General features: G+C 44.3%; 1 protein-coding gene across 7 annotated transcripts in view; it reads left to right on the forward strand.

Moving 5' to 3' along the window:
* The window catches only part of DOCK8 (dedicator of cytokinesis 8), a 230,982-nt gene that overhangs the window by 123,296 nt on the left and 87,578 nt on the right, over positions 1-20,108 (forward strand). For all 7 annotated transcript variants that reach the window (XM_058693243.1, XM_058693244.1, XM_058693248.1 and 4 more), the window contains 2 exons: positions 18,282-18,399; positions 19,811-19,881. In XM_058693243.1, coding sequence (XP_058549226.1) covers positions 18,282-18,399; positions 19,811-19,881 — 189 coding nt within the window. The remainder of the gene's footprint in view (positions 1-18,281; positions 18,400-19,810; positions 19,882-20,108) is intronic.

Below are 20,108 nucleotides of genomic sequence, written 5' to 3' on the forward strand. Positions count from 1 at the left end.
ACCCGCTGACAGCCATGCATGCAACTTTGTCCTATAGCCACCTTGAGATATTTGCAAGTTCCCCCACGTCCAAAACCCAGACAAGCCTCCTCTCTCCCAAGCACCCAAAGCAGGTGTGTGTTCATAGAGGGAGCTGGGGGGGGGGGGGGGCGGGGCATCGGGACGATTTATGTCTTCATAGACCCCCAACTGCATTACTTTCTTCCCCCACCCAAACCAAGGGATCTGACAATATTAAAACCCATCAGAGGGTGCCTGAGTGGCTCAGTCCATTGGGTGTCCAACTTCGACTCAGGTCATGATCTCACGGTCCATGAGTTTGAGCCCCGCGTTGGGCTCTGTGCTGACAGCTCAGAGCCTGGAGCCTGCTTCGGATTCTCCCTCTCTCTCTGTCCGTCCCCCACTCAAGCTCTCTCTCTCTCTCTCTGTGTCTCAAAAATAAATAAACATTAAAAAAAAAAACATCAGGAACGATGCAGCAAGCGTTTTAATGAATAGTATTGACTTACTCACTGGCTGGGATTTTTTGTTTTCTTTTTGAATGGGTGGGGGACTAAATAAAGTCTCTGCCCCAAACCAAAGGAAAAAATAAAAAAGTCAGTTGTAGCCACAGCAGAGATTGGAAATTTTCTGGTATGTGTAGGTATTTTTGTCAGCTGGGCAGATTTGTTCTAGGAAAGTATGTGCAAAGCCTGGAAAAAATGTGCTCCTTCTGTGCTTTAAAAGAACATACAAGTTGGTTCATGTTCATCAGCCACGTGACAGTCCTGTCTGGTGGTCTCCTAAAAAATGCAGCCCGGTCCAGATTTTGCCTCAAAACAGTCTTTAAAGCCTGAATTTTAAGGCTTTTACAAAGCCAAAGATTATTGAAATGCTTGTTCTGTTTTTAGTTGGGGAAGCTTTCATTAAAAATTTGCTGTGTTAGGGAAGAAGGAAGGATGTTTGTGGTCAGTACTTCTGGGCACTCTTCTTACCTTTTACCCGACCTGTCACAGCCTGCTGAAGAGACATTAATTAATTCAGGTAATGGAATCAGAAGTAGACCCAAACAAAAATTATTGATTTATGTTTATTTATTTTTAATTTTTTTTAAATATTTATTTTTGAGAGAGAGAGAGAGAGACAGAGACAGCATGAGTTGGGGAGGGGCAGAGAGAGAGGGAGACACAGAATGTGAAGCAGACTCCAGGCTCTGAGCTGTCAGCACGGAGTCCGACACGGGGCTCGAACCCATGAACCATGAGATCATGACCTGAGCCGAAATCAGATGCTCAACCAACTGGGCCACCCAGGCATCCCTGATTTATGATGTTAGTAATTCTCTAATTTTTATCCTTAGTTGGAGATTAGATTGATGCCAAAAAGGCTCTTTCAATATTAAGAACCTTATCTGATAGGTCGTCATTATATTATATTCTTTAGGCCAGGAGGATAACTCTGAGATCCAGTCAAGAGGCAGAAATTTTATAAGGTGTAAAGCAATGTTTAAAGGAATCACATGTTTGGGGCACCTGGGTGGCTCAGTCGGTTGAGCATCTGACTTTGGCTCATGTCACGATCTCACAGCTCGTGGGTTCGAGCCCCGCGTCGGGCTCTGTGCTGACAGCTCAGAGCCTGGAGCCTGCTTTGGATTCTGTGTGTGTGTCTCTCTCTCTGTCCCTAACCCACTCGCATTCTGTCTCTGTCTCTCTCAAAAATAAATAAACATTAAGAAAAAATTAAAAAAATAAATAAAGGAATCATGTGTTTAAATGTCAGCAAATACCTGACCTATGCTTTTTAAAACCATATGCAACAAACAGGGGCTCACGGGTGGCTCAGTCAGTTAAGCGTATGACTCCTGATTTCAGCTCAGGTCATGTCTCCGGGTTTGTGAGATCGAGCCCCACTTCGGGCTCTGCATTGACAGTGAGGAGCCTGCTTGGGAGTCTCTTTCTCCCTCTCGATGCCTCTGCATCCCCCCACCACCTCTCCCTCTCAAAATAAATAAAAAAACATTTTTTTAAAAAATCAACAGGCACTCCTGATCTCACAGTCCATGTGGTTTGTCCAGGTGTGGCTTAGCTGGGTGCCGCTGACTCTGGGCTCTCAAAGGCCACGGTCAAGATGGCAGCCAAGGCTGTGGTCACTCCATGAGTCAACTAGGGAAGGATTTGCTTCCACGCTTACTCGTGTGGCTGTTGACAGGATTCAGTTCCTCTTGGATTGTAAAGGCTTTAGTTCCTCGCTAGCTATTGGCAAGAGGCCTCCTTGAATATTTTACTGTGTTGGTCTTTCCATTGGGCAGCTTAACAACATGGCAATTGGCTTCCTCATAATAAGCAGGAGAGAGGCTCTGTGTGTAAGCAAGACAGAAGCCAGAGTCTTTATATAAAACTGACCTCCAAAGTGACATCCTGTGACTTCTGCTGTGTTCTCTTGGTTAGAAACAAGTCACTGGGTCCAGCCCACACTCAAGGGGAGGGTATTACGCAGGGCAAGAATACCAGGAGGCAGGGGTTCCTGGGAGCCATCTTGGAAGCTACTACCCCAGTTTGGAGCAAACTACAAAAGCTGGGGTGCTCCAGTTGTGTGAATTTGAAGGAGTCTAAAGAGGTAGAAAGAGGAGTGACAGAGGGCGGAGTACCCCTGTGGATGCTGAGAACACCACTTGCCGTGGAGAATCTTCCAGTCAGCCTGGTATGTTTCCAGGACGTCTGCAATACGTCGCTCCCTAGTAGAAAAACAACCACTTCTTGACAGATCCTCAAAGGTGAGAAGAGTCTCCATGCCTGCCCCTCAGTAACCCACACTCCAAAAAACAAGTCTGCAATATAGGAAGAAAAAAAAATTTTGTTACGGGGTTTAAAACCAATAATCCCAAGTTTTCTTAGAATCGGTAGTGAGGAATACCCTGAAGCTATACATATGAGGGAGTGTGTTCACTTGTCTGCTTGCCCAGTATGCCAGCACCTCACCCCCACCCTCCCTCACACCCCACCATGCTCTCACCTCCCAAGCATCTGTGAATCTGTGTACTTCTAAAATCTATATCAAGTCCTCTGGGTGAAGTGGTAAATGTAGCCGTGGAAGGGTGATCTGTGCAGGATGTCTGAGATGTATCCTGCCAAAGTAGTTCAGATCCAATCCCTCCCGTGTAGATAACATACATTCTCATTAAACATTTTCTAGTCATCCAAAAAAAAAAAAAAAGAAGAAGAAGAAGAAAAGAAATCATTGAAAATAGGGGTCTAATAAACCAACTGGGGGCTTGATCTATTCAACACATTTCTGAGCCCCACCCCCCCACGGGGGAGTCATGTTTGAATATCCAAACAACAGACCTGAAAACCACATCACGGGTCCCGTGGGGGTAGCTGGGAGTTGGGAGAGATGCGGTTATCCAGTGAAGGTTTTGACTATTTTGTCAGGGTCAAGTTAAGAAGGTTTTAGGATTAAAAAAATATGTGGAATAAAAAAATTTGGATTTGGGACCTTTCTGTGTTTTGTCACTCCTTGTCATGTGAAGGATCCAGATCCGGATCCAGCTTCATGATTAATAATGACCCCCTGTTCCTTTCCATCCCCTGTCTCCACTCACACCGACAGTCCATAAATCCAGCCTCTTTGTAAGGAGGAAAGGAATCAAGAAAACGAATTCATACAAAGGTGGGAGTGGATGATGTTTAAACCTTTTAATATTTGAAATCTAAGCAGTGTTTCAAAAAAAAATATTTGGTAACATGGATATCTTAATTGGTAAAATTTCATTTAGCTCAACAAAGTATGGCTTAAAAAAATATTTCAAGGGGCGCCTGGGTGGCGCAGTCGGTTAAGTGTCCGACTTCAGCCAGGTCACGATCTCACGGTCCGTGAGTTCGAGGCCCGCGTCAGGCTCTGGGCTGATGGCTCGGAGCCTGGAGCCTGTTTCCGATTCTGTGTCTCCCTCTCTCTCTGCCCCTCCCCCGTTCATGCTCTGTCTCTCTCTGTCCCAAAAATAAATTAAAAACGTTGAAAAAAAAAATTAAAAAAAAAAAATATTTCAAGCAAGCTTGGAGAGAGATTTACTTTTTTCCTAAAGCAGTCAGTTTTCCCAAGCAGGTTTCAAATTTTTATGTGTATTTATGATTGTTTTCAAAGGGAATCTGGTCCAGATAAGACTTGAGATTGTAAATGTCCCAACTTTCCCTTGGGTCTTGTACTGTTGAAAACTAGTTGACTTTTTTTTTAAAGTTTATTTATTTTGAGAGAGAGAGAGAGAGAGAGAGAGGGAGAGAGAGACTCCCAAGCAGGCCCCATGCTGTCAGTGCACAGCCTGGCATGGGTCTCGAACCTACAAATAGTGAGAACGTGACCTGAGCCAGAATCAAAAAATCAGATGCTCAACTGACTGAGCCACCCGGGTGCCCCAGAAATCTAATTGACTTTTCTTTCTTTTTTTTTTTTTTTAAGTGTTTGTTTATTTTTGAGAGAGAGAGAGAGAGCATGAGCAGGGGAGGGGCAGAGAAAGAGACACACACAGAATCTGAAGCAGGCTCCAGGCTCCAAGCTGTCAGCACAGAGCCCAACACAGTGCCAGAACCCATGAACTGGGAGGTCATGATCTGAGCCAGAGTTGGACACTTAACTGACTGAGCCACCCAGGTGCCCCTCTAGTTGACTTTTTTCTTTTTTAAGTGTGTTTATTTTTGACAGAGGGAGAAAGAGAGAGAGACAGAGCATGAGTGGGGGAGGGGCAGAGAGAGAGGGAGACGCAGAAGCAGGCTCCAGGCTCTGAGCTGTCAGCACAGAGCCCGACGCGGGGCTCGAACTCATGGACCGCGAGATCATGATCTGAGCCGAAGTCGGATGCTCAACCGACTGAGCCACCCAGGCGCCCCTAGTTGACTTTTCTTAAACAAGTAACTGGGTTTTAAGAAGAGCTCACGTGCATTCACATGTGTCTAAAAGGTGGCATTCTCTTGGCCCCAGCTTGAAGTCCTGCTTTATTTATTAAGAGTGCTGGTTTTCCAAACTCTCACTTAAGAGGAACTTTATGAATCATAAAAATAAGGAATAGGATTAATGTAATAGGAAAGGTGCTTTACAAATGTCATAGGAGCTGTGTCTAGTTCATGTTCAAAGACAATGTAATAATAGTTCTGTATAAAGACACCATATGTGGTGCTCAAACTGTAGTTCATCAGTTGAGAAAACATGGACATTCCTTACCCCTACCCCCATCTTGAAAAGTGCTATGATAAGAGTTATTGGAGTTTACTGTTGTTTTGCTTTGTTTTTGCTCTTGTTTTCTGTTTTTGAGCACTTTTTTTTTTTTTTAAAGCATAACAGGACCATAGAGAGAGAATGCTGGGTCATTTATTGCAGTGTTTCTAAATAATTGGGTAACATTGTGTCTCTGGCCTCTTAACTGCATTTGCTTTTTGTAGGGCTGGGCGGTAGGGGTCCCCAAAGCTCAGAATGCGGTCCCAGCGCGTATACAAAACATTGCGGCCTGGCCTCCTGAGCATGGCGGTTACTGAGGGACAAGCTTGTGATTCCATCCCCAGTGCCTCCTTCGAATCTGGTGCGGTTTCCCAGGGCAGGCGGCCTCGTGTGGGCTCTGACTGGGGCCCCAGGACAGAGCCTTTGACAGTCCCTTTCTCTCTCTCTGATTGCTGAAGCTGGAGAGTGCCCTACATCCTACATGTGAGGGTTTTCCTTTCCACCTTCCATGGATCCCTTTGTAAATTTGTGCTTCGATCTAACCTTAAGTATTAGACACAGAAACAAACGCAGGTCATGGCGTGAGACCGTAGAATGTCAAGACAGGACATGGAAAATGCCTCATTTTTATGCATTTATTTATAAACCTCATTGTAAAAATAATTTGGGGCAGCTTAAGGGGGCTGTATAACAAGGATAAAATTTCTGAGTAGAAGGAAAATAAGGAGAGGGCAATCAATGTAAATCTGGGTGAGGTTAATACCAGGACATATCTTAACGTCTTTGGCAGTCCCTTAAAAAGTTAGCTGCACATTTGACCTCTTGCTTCCTGGCAGCCAAGCAAAAAAACAACAACAAAGGGAAACATGATGAACTACAGGATTCACATTTCTGACAAATGAAAAACACACCAGTTCTCTTGGATCCGTGCTGCTCGAACTTGAATGTGCGTTTGAATCATCTGGGGTGTTGTTAAAATGCAGGTTCTGATTCAGCAGGTCTGTGACGTCCTAACTGGCTCCCGGGTGGTGCTGATGCGGGCGCTTTGCTCCTCCCAGGACGTCCTTTGAGTCGCAGAGCCTTAGCTCCCTCATAAGCACGTATTTACAAAGCATGCCGCCGCTTAAAATGTTAGGTTTGCAGGTTTCCTAGGTAATTCTGGGCTATAGCAAATATTGAGCTCTCAGATTTCTGACTCCAATTTGCTCTTGATGTATTTCAAACATCAAAACCTCCAATAGCAAGGGACAGGACCCACCCTCCAAAGCTAACTGTATTATTTCATGCCTTAAAAAAAAAAAAAAAAAAAAAAAACTTACCGTTCGGGCGAACATCCTTCTGCCCTTGTAAATAATAAATTAGAAGACTACGTTATAATAAAGTTCTGGTCAGTCTGTGGACCGAAGAGACATTTGCTGTTGTTCTTAGAAGTAGTGATGGTTATGTGCACTGGGTCTGGCCTCAGGGCACCTGGATCTGAATCCCACTGTGCCTTTTGCTAACTGTTACCTCGGGCAAATTACACATCCTCCCTGTGCCTCTGTTTTATCATCTGCTAAGTGAAGTTGGGTCAAATACTATTAGCTGTTTTTATTATTACATTTAAGACATATTTTCCTGGCAGTGAAATGTGGATGATAAATAAAACCACAGTTGCTCATCTGGCACGACCACCTTAAAAGAATGTATCTAGATTTGCAATTTCCTTTGGAAGGTTTGAGTAAGTCGCAGACAACTTTAAGATCACCGATGTTAACAGGCGCTTGAATTTCGTCCTGTTAGAATCAAAGTCAGTTGCTAACACATTACTAGAAGGAGTGAGAGCCACCAACCTTTCCCCGTAGTTTTCAAATGAGGGCATCTCGTTTATGCAGGCGGTTTTGCTGTATTTCCACGTCAGCAAATCGTTCATCGATTCTTTGGCTCTGTCTTTGCAAAAAGGGCTAGAGTTATTTTTTAAGTTTATTTATTTATTTTGAAAGAGAGAAAGCGCACAACTACGGAAGGGGCAGAGAGAGAGAGAGAGAGAGAGAGAGAGATAGTGAGTGAGTGAGTGAGTGAGTGAGTGAGTGAGTGAGTCAGGCTCCCAAGCAGGCTCCATACCACCAGTGCAAAGCCCGATGCGGGAGCTCAAACTCACAAACTGTGAGATCGTGACCTGAGCTGAAGTCAGACGCTTAACCGACTGAGCCACCCAGGCGCCTCAGAAAGGAAGAGTTTTTAAACACAAGAAAAGAAAAAGAAATACTTTGAAATTACCAAAGTAGGGTGAGCATGTTTATGGAGGAAACCGGAGAGCTTTTTATGCAGTATGTTTCAGTGTGTTGTATCAGGAGAGCCGGGTACTAATTTCCCACCCCATCTACTTCAGCCTGTATTGCTGGTGGCCCTCTGGGAAAGCAACACATGGGTCTCAAGCTTTAGGAGCGTTAATAAAATAGCAAAGCTGATTTTGCTGGCATTTTATTCTCCCTCTACTGCATATCCGTAGCCAAGATCCTTTTAAGGTCTCCCTAAACCTGAAGCACCTGACCACGTGTTATTTAAAACATACTGAGATCGGGGTGCCTGGGTGGCTCAGTCAGTTAAGGGTCCAGCTTTAGCTCAGGTCGTGATCTTGCGGTTCATGAGCCTGAGCCCCACATCGGGCTCTCTGCTGTCAGTGTGGAGCCTGCTTGGGATCCTCTGTCTCCCTCTCTCTGCCCATCCCCCCTCTCAAAAATAAATAAATGTTAAAAAATTAAAAAGAATATATTGAGATGCATGTACTTCCCCATTTGTTATATATATATTATTTTATTATTATATTATTATATTATATTATATTATATTATAATATATATTATATATAATATATATTAATTATATATATAATTATTATATAAATTATATATATAATTAATATATATAATTTTTATATATGTTATATAAATTAAATTATATATATTATATAATATATATTATAATATATATTATATTATTATCTTATTTTATATTATTATATTATTATTATTTTATTATATTATTAACATATATATTATTATTTTACTATTATATATATATATATATATATATATATATATATATATATAAACAGTCTGCAAAGTATGGGAAAATTTTTTCACCTCTAGGTTAAACTCAGTAGAGTTGCCATTGATGAACTGACAAAATGTTATATGTAGTAAGCAGTTGATTTTATTTATTTTAACAAAGCTGATCTCACCACAATGCCTCCACTCAGCTTTTCTTTGCAATTTTTTTTTAATGTTTATTTATTTTTGAGAGAGACACAGAGTGTGAGCAGGGGAGGGGCAGAGAGAGAGGGAGACACAGAATCTGGAGCAGGCTCCAGGCTCTGAGCTGTCAGCACAGAGCCCAATGCGGGACTTGAACCCACAAACCACGAGATCATGACCTGAATTGAAGTCGCTTAAGCAACTGAGCCACCCAGGCGCCCCCAAGTAAGCATTTAGTTTTAGAATCATGCAGTACCTGGCTGGCTTAGTCAGAAGAGTGTGCAACTCTTGATCTCTGGGTCGTGAGTTTGAGCCCCATGCTGGAGGTAGAGATTACTTAAATGCATTTAAAAAATAGTAAAATGAATAAAATCATTAACTGTGATTTTGAGATTTTACTTTTCATACTTTGGAGCTAATAATGTTGGAGGCCTCAGACATTTTCATGAAACCCTAAGATGTTCCTCAATCTTGGGCTCCCGCCTGTCATCCTGAGGGGAAAGTGGCCGTGCCCACAAGCCAGTCCCAGTCCTTGGCATGAAGTCATCATTGCTGCACATGTGGAAGGAAATAGATGCCAGTTGGAACTGGAGGAGAGCTCCCTCGTAAAGAGCATTTTGTCCTTTGCTGAGGGGCTGTGAGGAGGCGGGGAGAAGGTTTATCATAGACATGGAGAAAGAGAGAAAGCAAGGGGGAGCTAAAAAAAAGAGGCGCACACACACAGATTGAAGATAGACAGAGAGACGTTGAAAGATGGAGAGAGAAACCTGGAGAGATGGACCGGTTCCTAAGTAACGTCTACTGAGGCCTCAGCCCTGAAGAGTGTTGGTGGTTGCCCGCTAAAGCGCACTCAGCTGATGCCATCATGATAGGAAGACTATCTTCAGTGACATCTGCGTTTACAGCTGACAAAGCACTTCTCAGGGGTTAGTGCGTTGGAGACTCCTCTCCAACCTTTTTCTTACAGGTGAGGAAATAGACTTGTCCACCTTACACTGAGAGAGCATTCTCTAGTTTTTTAAAGGACATTTCCACCCCTCTCTCATTTGGTAAGGACCACAGATCACAGGTCTCCGTTGAGGCCCATCTTCCCTGGCATAAAAGCAGCTTAAATTTTGGGTATTACTGATCTTCAAAAGAAGGTGGGGACAACTCCAGTCACAAAATCAGCAATATAAAAATTTTTCTCCTTGTTTAAAGAATTTTTTAAAATATTTATTTATTTTTAAGAGAGAGCACGAGCAGGGGAGGGGCAGAGAGAGAGGAGACACAGAATCTGAAGCCGGCTCCAGGATCTGAGCTGTCAGCACAGAGCCTGACACGGGGCTCAAACCCACAAAGTGTGAGATCATGACCTGAGCCAAAGTCGGACACCCAACCGACTGAGCTACCCAGGCACCCCCACCCCCTCCCTTTTTTTTAAAAGTATGTACTTGATATTACTACTTTGTTATAAGTTCTATTCTGAAATAACAGAAAGAAAACCAAAATGGACACCAATTCCATTTCTAAATCAAATTGCTTTTTTTACTTCCCCGTTATCATCTATTACACCTTACCCTTTGTGCCTATTCAGTTTCTGGATATTTACAGTCCTGTCCTAGGTAAAATTTTATATTCTGAATTCTCACCCAACATTGTTCAAGGAGGATAAGCCAATGAACTCACTTCAGGCTCACTTTCAAAGAGACACAGGAGAAGCACCAAGGACTGTTTGACCTTGAACCTTGATCCTCTTTAGGATTTCCAAGATCCTGTAAGTAAAATATTCTCAGAGTCTAGAAGGCTAGGTTTCTGGCTTTATGACATGACCAGGTGGTCCTCCATCCACTCCTTTGGGAGGAAGTGACACATTTTTTTATTCCAAACATAGTTTGGGTTGCCATTCTCAGTAACAGAAGATACGTAAGCAGTCATGTCACAAAGGGTTACTCTGTACCACTGCTCTTTTTAACCAGGTTTTTTCTTTTTTTTTTTTAATGTTTATTTATTTTTTTTATTTTGAGAGAGTACGTGCGAGCAGGAGAGGGGAAGAGAGAGAGAGGGAGGGAGAGAAAGAATGCCAAGCAGGCTTCATGCTGCTAGCACAGAGCCTGACTTGGGGCTCGATCTCACCAACCGTGAGATCATGACCTGAGCTGAAACTAAGAGACGCTTAACCGACTGAGCCTCCCAGGCACCCCTTAACTAGGTGTTTCCATAGGAGGCTTAGCCCCAACTTGATGATTCTTACCTCGTGGCTTATTTTCCAATCTGTCAAAATCGCAGTCAACACAGATTATCACCAAGGATTCACTCACCATGACACCGTCCACCACTGTTGTCAGCCAAACCCTCCCTCCGTGAAAATTGCAGCCTCCTCCCTCTCCCGCTCCAGCAACTTTATTTTTAAAAAAATTTTTTTAACGTTTATTTATTTTTGAGACAGAGAGAGACAGAACATGAACGGGGGAGGGGCAGAGAGAGAGGGAGACACAGAATCAGAAGCAGGCTCCAGGCTCTGAGCCATCAGCCCAGAGCCCGATGCGGGGCTCGAACTCACGGACTCACAGACCGTGAGATCGTGACCTGAGCTGAAGTCGGACACTTAACCCACTGAACCACCCAGGCGCCCCAAGCAACTTTAGCTTCTTGTCGCCTCTCTCCATGCCTCACACCTGGAACCAGCCGGTGCTGGAGCTCAGCCACCAGCAGGTGGACGCCTTCGTTCCTCTTGCCGAGCTGCCCGGCTCTCTTCTCCAGGCTCGGCTCTCTCTCCTGCTGGCCCTTTTGCATTAGCAGCTCCACTAGAGAGCGGTTCAAAGTGTCCGGTCGTTTCGACAAGTGCCCGATGTTCTCTTTGCTGTAGCTCGCCTGCTCCTTGAGCTGCACTCCAAGCTAGAGAAGCCTCTGGGAGAGGACACAGATGTCATCGTTGGAATAACAGGTTCTTCTCTTCGTTTTCTCACCCTGGAGAGAGAATATGCTAAACTGAGTAGGGCGCTCACCGGTGTTCTTTGCATTATGGCTTTGCAGGATTTCTAGGTCCCCTGTGCTAAGCTGTTTTCAGGAAAGGTAATAGAAGACAGTCCCAAGGCGGTGAGGAGCAGGGAGAGTGTGGTCGCCAGTTGGATCTAAGAATGATCAAATTCTGCGAGTTTAACTTCTGACTTCCTGGAGCTGCTCAATTACAGCAGCTTAAAAATCATTGAATCCGTGGAAAAAATTCGAAGTTTCCAAAACAGTTTGTCATCAAAAGAAGCCATCGGATGTGGCTCTGGGAAGAAGGCTGTTGATGGATACCGGGTGTTCAGTTAAATGTCGTGACGTATAGAACGAAAGAAAACCGTTTTTGTCTGCGCTGAGGAAGATTGGATTGTACTAAATGCACATACGCTGGACCCACACTTAACTAAAGCAGCTTTCAAAATCGCTCGGCCATAACCAGTGATGCCTATTTTGGTTATAGGCTACCTTCCCAAGAATCATTAGATAACATAACTCTTAGGGTTTTTCTCCAGCTGATATGAGGCATATAATTTATCACTTATAAAAATACAAGCTCATTCGTCAGTTTCTTGATAATCACCCTTACCTGGTTTAGACTCTCTGAATCACCCACCCTGCAGATAGATCTTCCCTCCCAAGAGATAACATTATTGCTTTTCATATATTCATTTCTTTAAAAGCATGCATATTTAACAAAACACATCACTTAGCATTGTGGAGGTAAGAAATAGAATGATCCTTGGGAGACACATCTTCCTTAAAAAAAAAATGTTTAGGCAAAACCATTTAACCTCCCTGGAATCAGGTTCCAGCTTGCAAAAAGGGATGTTGAACTAAATTCTCTTGAAGTTTCCCTCCACCTGTGTGTCCTGTGGAAAGCGCGTTCAGTATGGAGCAGGACCCTGAGCACCCATAGTGATGATGTTTGAGAACAAGGGTCCAGCACCCCTGTGGAAGCAATGTGCAAAATTGAAGGACAAGTGGGTCAGGTAGGCAGCGCCCCTGTACTGGGACGCGGGAGAAGAGTGTGAGGACAGCTCACCTGCTTATCCAGTCTGAGTGACGATGGTCGTGATTTACACGGACCCTTTGACCCACCTACTTCAAAGCATTTTTACAAACTTTCGCTCATTATTTCTTCAACCACAGCATAAATAAAGGTAGATTGGTGGGGTTTTTTTTTCCCAATTATGAAGAAACTGAACTTTATAGAACCTAAAGAGATTTTTCCAAAAGGACACTACATTGCAAAGGGGGCAAGATAGATAAAGGATTCATCAGAGCCTAATAGTTGAGACAAAGGAAATAGCCTAAATGTTTCTTTTTGGAGACTGGTGCAAATTATGGCACATTCATAACATGAAAAATCATGTAGCCAATAAAGCCATGTGTATTGGGAAAATGGTCATAACTGAACATTCAGTGATTCAAAAACAAAAAGCTTTGTCTATACAGTATGATAAAAATGTTGAACGTACAGAGGAAATAAAGGCAGGAGGAAATACGCTACTCTGAACAGCGATTTTCCTAAAGGCAGTGGGATATTGGGTAGTTGATATTTTATTCTCTATACTTTTCATTACTTTTCAACTCTCCAAGATTGAAAAAATGGATACATATCGTCATAACCATGTAACTTTCATAATTGTGATTATGAAAGAGAGAGAGTTTGCGTGAGAGAGGGAGTGGAGTGGGCCAACTCCAAAGGATGATAGGAAAGATCTCTTGGATGATGTGACATGTGAGCCAAAACCCAGGAGATGAGAAGGGACTGGTCATGTGGAGAACTGGAAGAAGCTCTTCTCGGCAAGGGGAAGAGCAGGTGCGAAAGCCCTGACATAAGAATCAGTTTAGAATGTTCTAGGCCCTCGAGAAAAAGGCCAGTGTGGGAAAGTAATGAGCAGTAAGGTCAGAGAGATTGCCAAGGGCCGATCACCTAGGGATCATGATGCGAAGCTTGGGAAACCCTCGCAGGAGCCTGCCGTAATCTAGTTTACAGTTGGAAAGGTCCTCCTGACCGATATACAGGGAGTAGATGATAAGGGACAAGCGTAGACGCCAAGAGATGAATTGGAAGCATCACAGTGGCCCGGCCGAGACACGAGAGTGGTTTGCAGCAGAGAGCGTAGGTTGTGGCGTGTGTCAGACTTAGTAGCTGTGTGCAGGAAAGCCTCGTCATCGTCACAGCTGTCCTTAGTGCATTCTTACTTGCGAATGCCCACCACAGCCCTGCGAGGGAGGTGTGATTATTAGCCTCCCTTTGGAAAGCCTACATAACTTGCCCAAGGCCAGCTCTCTGGCTCCAGAGCCAATGCCGTTAACCACTCTTGAGGCTACCGCTCAGGCAACATTCGCTGTGCAGATGGAGCGGTGGTAGCAAAGGGGAGCAAGAGTGAGCAGAGGGGGGTCTGCACCCCTACCCATGTGCCCACACCCAACTTTGAACGGCATCCCATCCTCAGTATGACATCCGTGTCCATTCCTAACAGCCTCGCGGTTGGGCTCCCTCCGTTCGACAGGGCAAGGTTTGGGAGGTGCCACTGAGACGGGCACGGGCTCTGTTCAGGACAGCACTGAACTTGATTTCGGATCTGCTCTGTGGCTAACTCAGAGGGTGAACTGTTCCTCGACACCCCCCCCAGGGCCTCTGTTTTCTCATGTTCAAAAGTTGGGGCTTGGACTGGGTGGCATCCAGCTCTCACCCCCCAAATTCTACATCCATCCCTTCACTGTATCGTGGCCTGACACCTACGTTTCGGAGGAAGGCATCGACGCTTTCCTGGCTTTTGAAGCTTGTTGAATATTATGCCCGTTTGCTAAATTTAATCAATTTCCTTGTGATGACATTCTTGCCTTGCAATTCTATTCTTTTTCACTTAAGTGTAGGAAGCGGTCACTGCAGTGAACCGTTTACAGCCACTTGTGATCCTGAGATCACAAGAGATCAACAAGAGGACAGGATGGCAGCTAGAAAGAGCTGGAAACAAAGGCCAGCAGGCAGGGGGAAGTGTGTGCGCCAGCCGCTGCCGTGCCAGGGCATCAGAAGTACAGTGCAAGACACAGAGTGCCCTAGAGAGGTCACGAGACACAGCAGTTAAGATCTGTCGCCAGCACCGTGTCACCCCCGTTGTGCTTCCAGAAAATTGCCCAATACAGAGAGTCGAGGGTAAAGTAAGACCTCCCTGACCTTTGCACTTGCCGAAGAAAAGAGCGCCTGTGTGTTCTTGATAGCTCCAAGTAGCATTTTCTTCCTTGAGCACCTGAGAGTGTCCCTCCTTGCAACCTCTTTGAGCAGAGAATCGTGATGCGTTTTTCCTCCCTCGATGTGGGATGCTCCTCTGTCCCCAGATAAGTTCATTTCAGTGTTTTCCCAGGTGATTTCTCAGAACATTACACATGTGAAACATACCATGAAAGAACAGATCAATGAAATGAGTTCTGAGGTCAAAACATTGAGAGAAGGGAGCAGCCTCTTTTCCCCTGACAGCAAATTCACGGTGCACATTAACCTGTGTATCTTGGTCTCTTCCAGTCTTTCCCAGCAGCATCTGGTCACCCAGCTCCTCCACTTCCCCACATACTTGTTAACGTTTGCAAAGCGCTAGGGTTCTGTGGAACAGGTGGGGCACTGCTGTGTTGTGTTCAGCCTTCAGCGACCAGCAGGCTAACGGAATTAACCTTGCTTGATAGCTGGTGTAAGACTGAAGGTTTTACGACACTCAGTGAAATAAAGCATCGTCGCTTTCAACAGTGATAAGTTGCGTGAAACATATGACGGAACAGAAATGTCAAACCCCGAAATTTCGTTACGAAAGCGACGCTAGGTTGAGAATATGATTTTTTTATTAAAGGCCCAGCTCTAGCCCCGGCATTCTCGTATTTTCTCAGCTCTGAGGGCTACCCCCATCACAAAACATTCAGAAAGCTTTTCACTTCCTCTTGCCTGACCAGAGCAGGGATTCTGAGGATCACTGAGTCCATTCCTGATAGTTCAGGGGGCTCTCCCTGGAGCATTAACTTTGTCACATGGCTCGCTTTTTATTTACACGTCTGGTACCAAATCACTGAGGTGGGGCTGTCAGCCAGGTCCTTCAGGAGCGGGTTCACTCAGCCCATCCATTTGGTCTTGTCCAGGGCTGTGGCTATTAGTGTTGTCCCCGCTGACAGTGTCGTAGCAAGGAAGAGCCATGGGGTAAATTTGGGCATTTATGCAGACGCTGGTCCAAAATGACCACTTTCACACACACGTGACTGCAGGATAAATCTGGTTATTACAACGAAGGGGTTATGGTTGCAAGACGAGAGTCAATGCCAGCTTAGTCCTTCCCTTTTGATTTTCCAGTCCCTCACTACCGCAGACTTCATAAATTAAACAGATTTAAAATTTTCATCTTCTGCCTCGTACTTGAGTATTGACTTTTCCCTTTTCCAGTAGAGCATACTTTACATTTGAACATGGACCCAGTGAACGACATTGACTATATCTATTAAAGGTGGGAAATCTGGGGCACCTGGGTGGCTCAGTTGGTTGAGCATCTGACTTCAGCTCAGGTCATGATCTTGCGGCTCGTGGGTTCAAGCCCTGCATCATGCTCTGTTTGGTCAGTGCAGAGCCCGCTTCGGATCATCTGTCCCTGTCTCTCACTGCCCCGCTCCGCTCGTGTGTGCCCTTTCTTTCTCAAAATAAATAAATGAACATTAAAAAAAAAAAAAAAAGATGGGAAATCTTCTGGGTATAGTTGAACAGATCTTTACCACACAAAATCACATGTGTAGATAAGTAGTTCTCAAATGGGGGTGATTTGGACCCCTCAGGTGAACATTTAGCAATTTGCAGAGACATTTTTGATTGTCGCAACTGAGTAGGGGGGGAGATACTCCTAATATCTAATGGGTAGAAGCCAGGGATTGTGCTCAATGTCCTACATTGCACAGGACCATCCCACAACAAGAAGTTTTCAGTCCCAAATGTCAGTAACAGTGAGGTTAAGAAACCCTTATATCAATTAACAGGCAAATCTTTATAAGGTATTATAAGAACCTACTATTCACAAAGGAAAAATCTGGTCACCTGGTCCTCTCTCTCTTGGTCACTCCTCTCCTGTGTCTGGTTCACACAAAGGTAGTTTTGTCCTCTTGAAAGCCTTTGGGACAAGCATGTATCTGTCTGCAGAGACTGTGTTACCTAGGAGTTAGAACAGTGGACCAAGTGTGAGAAGGACAAGACGTTTGCCCGAAGAAGGTGACACTAATTGAATCAGCCCTGTGTACTGTTGACACTCATCTGTTAATAAGACCCAGAAAATGAGGCACACTTGTCACCGAGAGATGTCATGAATAACACAGGATGGAAAGACCATTCTGGTCATTTCTGTGGGAGTCTTGGGAATACAGCTTAGTAGTTAAGAGCCCAGCTCTGGAGCCAGACTCCCTGACTTCAGTTCCCGACTGACATCTCCTACCTATATGATTTTGGGAAAATGATTTAACACCTCTGTATCTCATCTTTTCCTTATTTGTGACATGGGGATGATGCCATGACAATAGTACCTACTTAGAGGATAATTATGAGACTTGAACAGTTTAACAAACACCAAGTATTTGGAACACAGCTTGACTCAGGATAAGTGCTCTATAAATGTTAGTATCATTATTTCTTTGAGTCAAGGATAGGATTCTTCAAAAATATACACATTTGTTCCTTTATTCCACAAATATTTACATAGCACCTATATGTCCTAGGCAGTATTATATGCTGGAGATTCATCAGTGGATAAAAACATCAGATAAAAATCTCTGCCTTCCCAGAGTTTACCTTTTAGTGGAATATACTGGTAATAATGCGAATAGAATGAAAAAAACATACAAAATGATAATTAGCCTAGTAGCTGTCACATAGTTGTTTGATGGATGGATATATTTTTCATGTTGTTGTTGTGTGATTGTCATATAACTTGTGGGCTGGAGGTTTGAACAGTTATCTCAGGTAGGAAAAGAAGGGTGACCAGCAATTGGTTTCAGTGAAGGTCATGATCTCACAGTTCGTGAGTTCAAACCCCGCATCAGGCTCCACACTGACAGTGCGGAGCCTGCTTGGAATTTCTCTCTCTCTCTTTTTCTCTTCCCCTCCCCTTCTCTCTCTCTCTCTCTCTCTCTCTCAAAATAAATAAACTTAAGGGGCGCCTGGGTGGCTCAGTCGGTTAAGCGTCCGACTTCAGCTCAGGTCACGATCTCGCGGTCCGTGAGTTCGAGCCCCGCGTCGGGCTCTGGGCTGATGGCTCAGAGCCTGGAGCCTACTTCCGATTCTGTGTCTCCCTCTCTCTCTGCCCCTCCCCTGTTCATGCTCTGTCTCTCTCTGCCTCAAAAATAAATAAAACATTAAAAAAAAATAAAAAAAAAACTTAAAAATATATATATATGAAAAGAAAGCTAAACATATCCAGAATTCATTGCCAAGAAAAAATTGAAACCACAACATACAGATTAGAAAGAGAAAAAAAGGAAGAAAAAGAAAAGAAATGAGATGTGGTCATGAGTTTCGTTGAAGATGAGCTGAACCTTTTTTGCTTTCTTTGTATCAGACATACTCCCTCTAGGCAAATTTCCATACCCTCAGATGGTAGGACTTTCTGAGCTGCAGCAGACACGTCTTTCCATGTAGCAAAGCAGAGAACAGTGCTGGTTATCATCGATGACTGCAGCTGAAGAGGAAGAATCAATAATACCTCACTCCTCCCCAAATCATTCACTTCAGAAAGGAGAGACTCCGTCAGAATAATTACCTCATGAGCATAGGCTTTAGTATTCACTGAAGAACTTGGCAAAATCATGCTCATGACTTGATTCACTGGTTCTTTACCTTTTCTTTTCCAGAAACCTTCTCTACGTCTACCCGCAGAGGCTGAACTTTGCTAATAAACTAGCATCTGCCCGGAACATTACAATAAAGATCCAGTTTATGTCTGGGGAGGATGCTAGCAATGCTATGCCGGTAAGAGGGACACGTATACGTGCCTCACCCCGGGGTGTGCTGACCTTCCCACCGACAACATCCAAAGCCCAGCAGCGCACAGAGTCCGTCTCTTCAGGCTGACCAACACCTCTCAGCATGCGCAAAGGCCTTTGGGGCTAGTCCGACATGGGTCCCGGTGTGCTGATGGGGAAACAGGGCCAGTCTAAATTGAAAGTCTCTTCCCTAACTTATTTCCTAGCGGTCTATGAAATTTGGAAATGCAGATCGTTTGAGAGGACTGAAAAATATCACGAAATCTTTCCAAACCACCCCTGCTGGCATAAGAGTTGGAGAGACGGGCCCACTGCGTCAGCCATGTTTGCTCTATTTCCAGATGTGCATTGAGATACACTCTGCCTGAGCCCCAGACCACATCTGGAGATATATATTGCCTAGTCATGATAAGCACACACCATCTCAACCCATCTCGGGAATGGAGCTTCATCTCGAAGCAAAATTTAAATCAAATAATAAATATATAATAACAGTGTTCTCTAGGGAACCCAAAAGGCCAGAATTTGTACTGTATTATTTCTACTATCTGCCAATAAGATGGGAAGCTAGCTGTTATTATTTAATGCAAGTCCCAGAATCCAGTTAATACACCTTTCTACTGAAGTAATTTTTTTCCAGTGCATCCATTCTAGAAGTATCTCCTTTTTTTTTTTTTTTTAACCATCTTCCTGTTGGCTTACTCACCTACCCAAAGGTATCTTCTTGCAACAGTGGTGGGAAGGAAATGCTCAAGGAAGTACTCAAGGAAATGCCCCTGGTTCTCTCTGCTCTGGCCCCTGGCAAGGCTCCCAGGGCAGCTGGGTACAGCTGCACAGAAATTTCTCGTAGGGGACAAGCGGGGGCCAGGCCCAGCCTGTTCTCTACTCCCCAGGCCCCGGGACCTGTCACTTTTGCACCTAGTAAAAAGGGCTCTTGTTTTCTTTGCCCAAAGATGAGTCAAATCATGTGCCTTTAGGGCTGAGTCAGGCCAGAAGAGGTGTCTTTTTCTAAATAGCACGAACATGTGGACAGGCCAGTGAAGGCCCTGATCACCCAAGCGACCAGGTCCATGTCTCTGGAGGGAAAAGAGCCCGGGCCAGAGTCGCTGGGGCAGCACTCTGTGGCTCTGCCCTGGAGTACAGACATACAGACAGTGAGGCGGAGTGGAGAATGTGCTGGCCTTCCAGGCTCACAGCTCTGTGGCCCTTGGTCACTAATATACCCTTCGTAACCAGTTCCCCATTGGTACATGTGCAGTTGGATCAGTTGAAAACTCAGCACCCTTAATTTGCAAAATGCAGCTCTGTGAGACCAGAGCATCCCCTGGGCCGATGACAGTTGATTTGATGAACCCAAATATCACCGCTCATTTGGTCTTTTCTGTATTGGCGAACAGATCATCTTTGGAAAATCTAATGGCCCGGAGTTTCTCCAGGAAGTTTACACAGCCGTTACATATCATAATAAGTAAGTACGTTTCAGAGTTGTAAACCTACGTCATGGTTGTCTCATTAACTCCTGGCTTTTCTGAACCCCTTAGATGATTCCTCCCAAAAGTTTTATAATTTGGGGGACTGAGGGACCAAGCAAATATATGTCAGTTCCATGATTCTGTGTCAGAGATGCACATTTTTTGCTATTACCTAAGACTGGGAGAAGAAAATATCTTTAAGAACTGAATGTTGTTTGGCCTT

Source organism: Neofelis nebulosa, chromosome 12 (genome assembly GCF_028018385.1).
Source record: "Neofelis nebulosa isolate mNeoNeb1 chromosome 12, mNeoNeb1.pri, whole genome shotgun sequence".
Classification (NCBI taxonomy): Eukaryota; Metazoa; Chordata; class Mammalia; order Carnivora; family Felidae; genus Neofelis; species Neofelis nebulosa.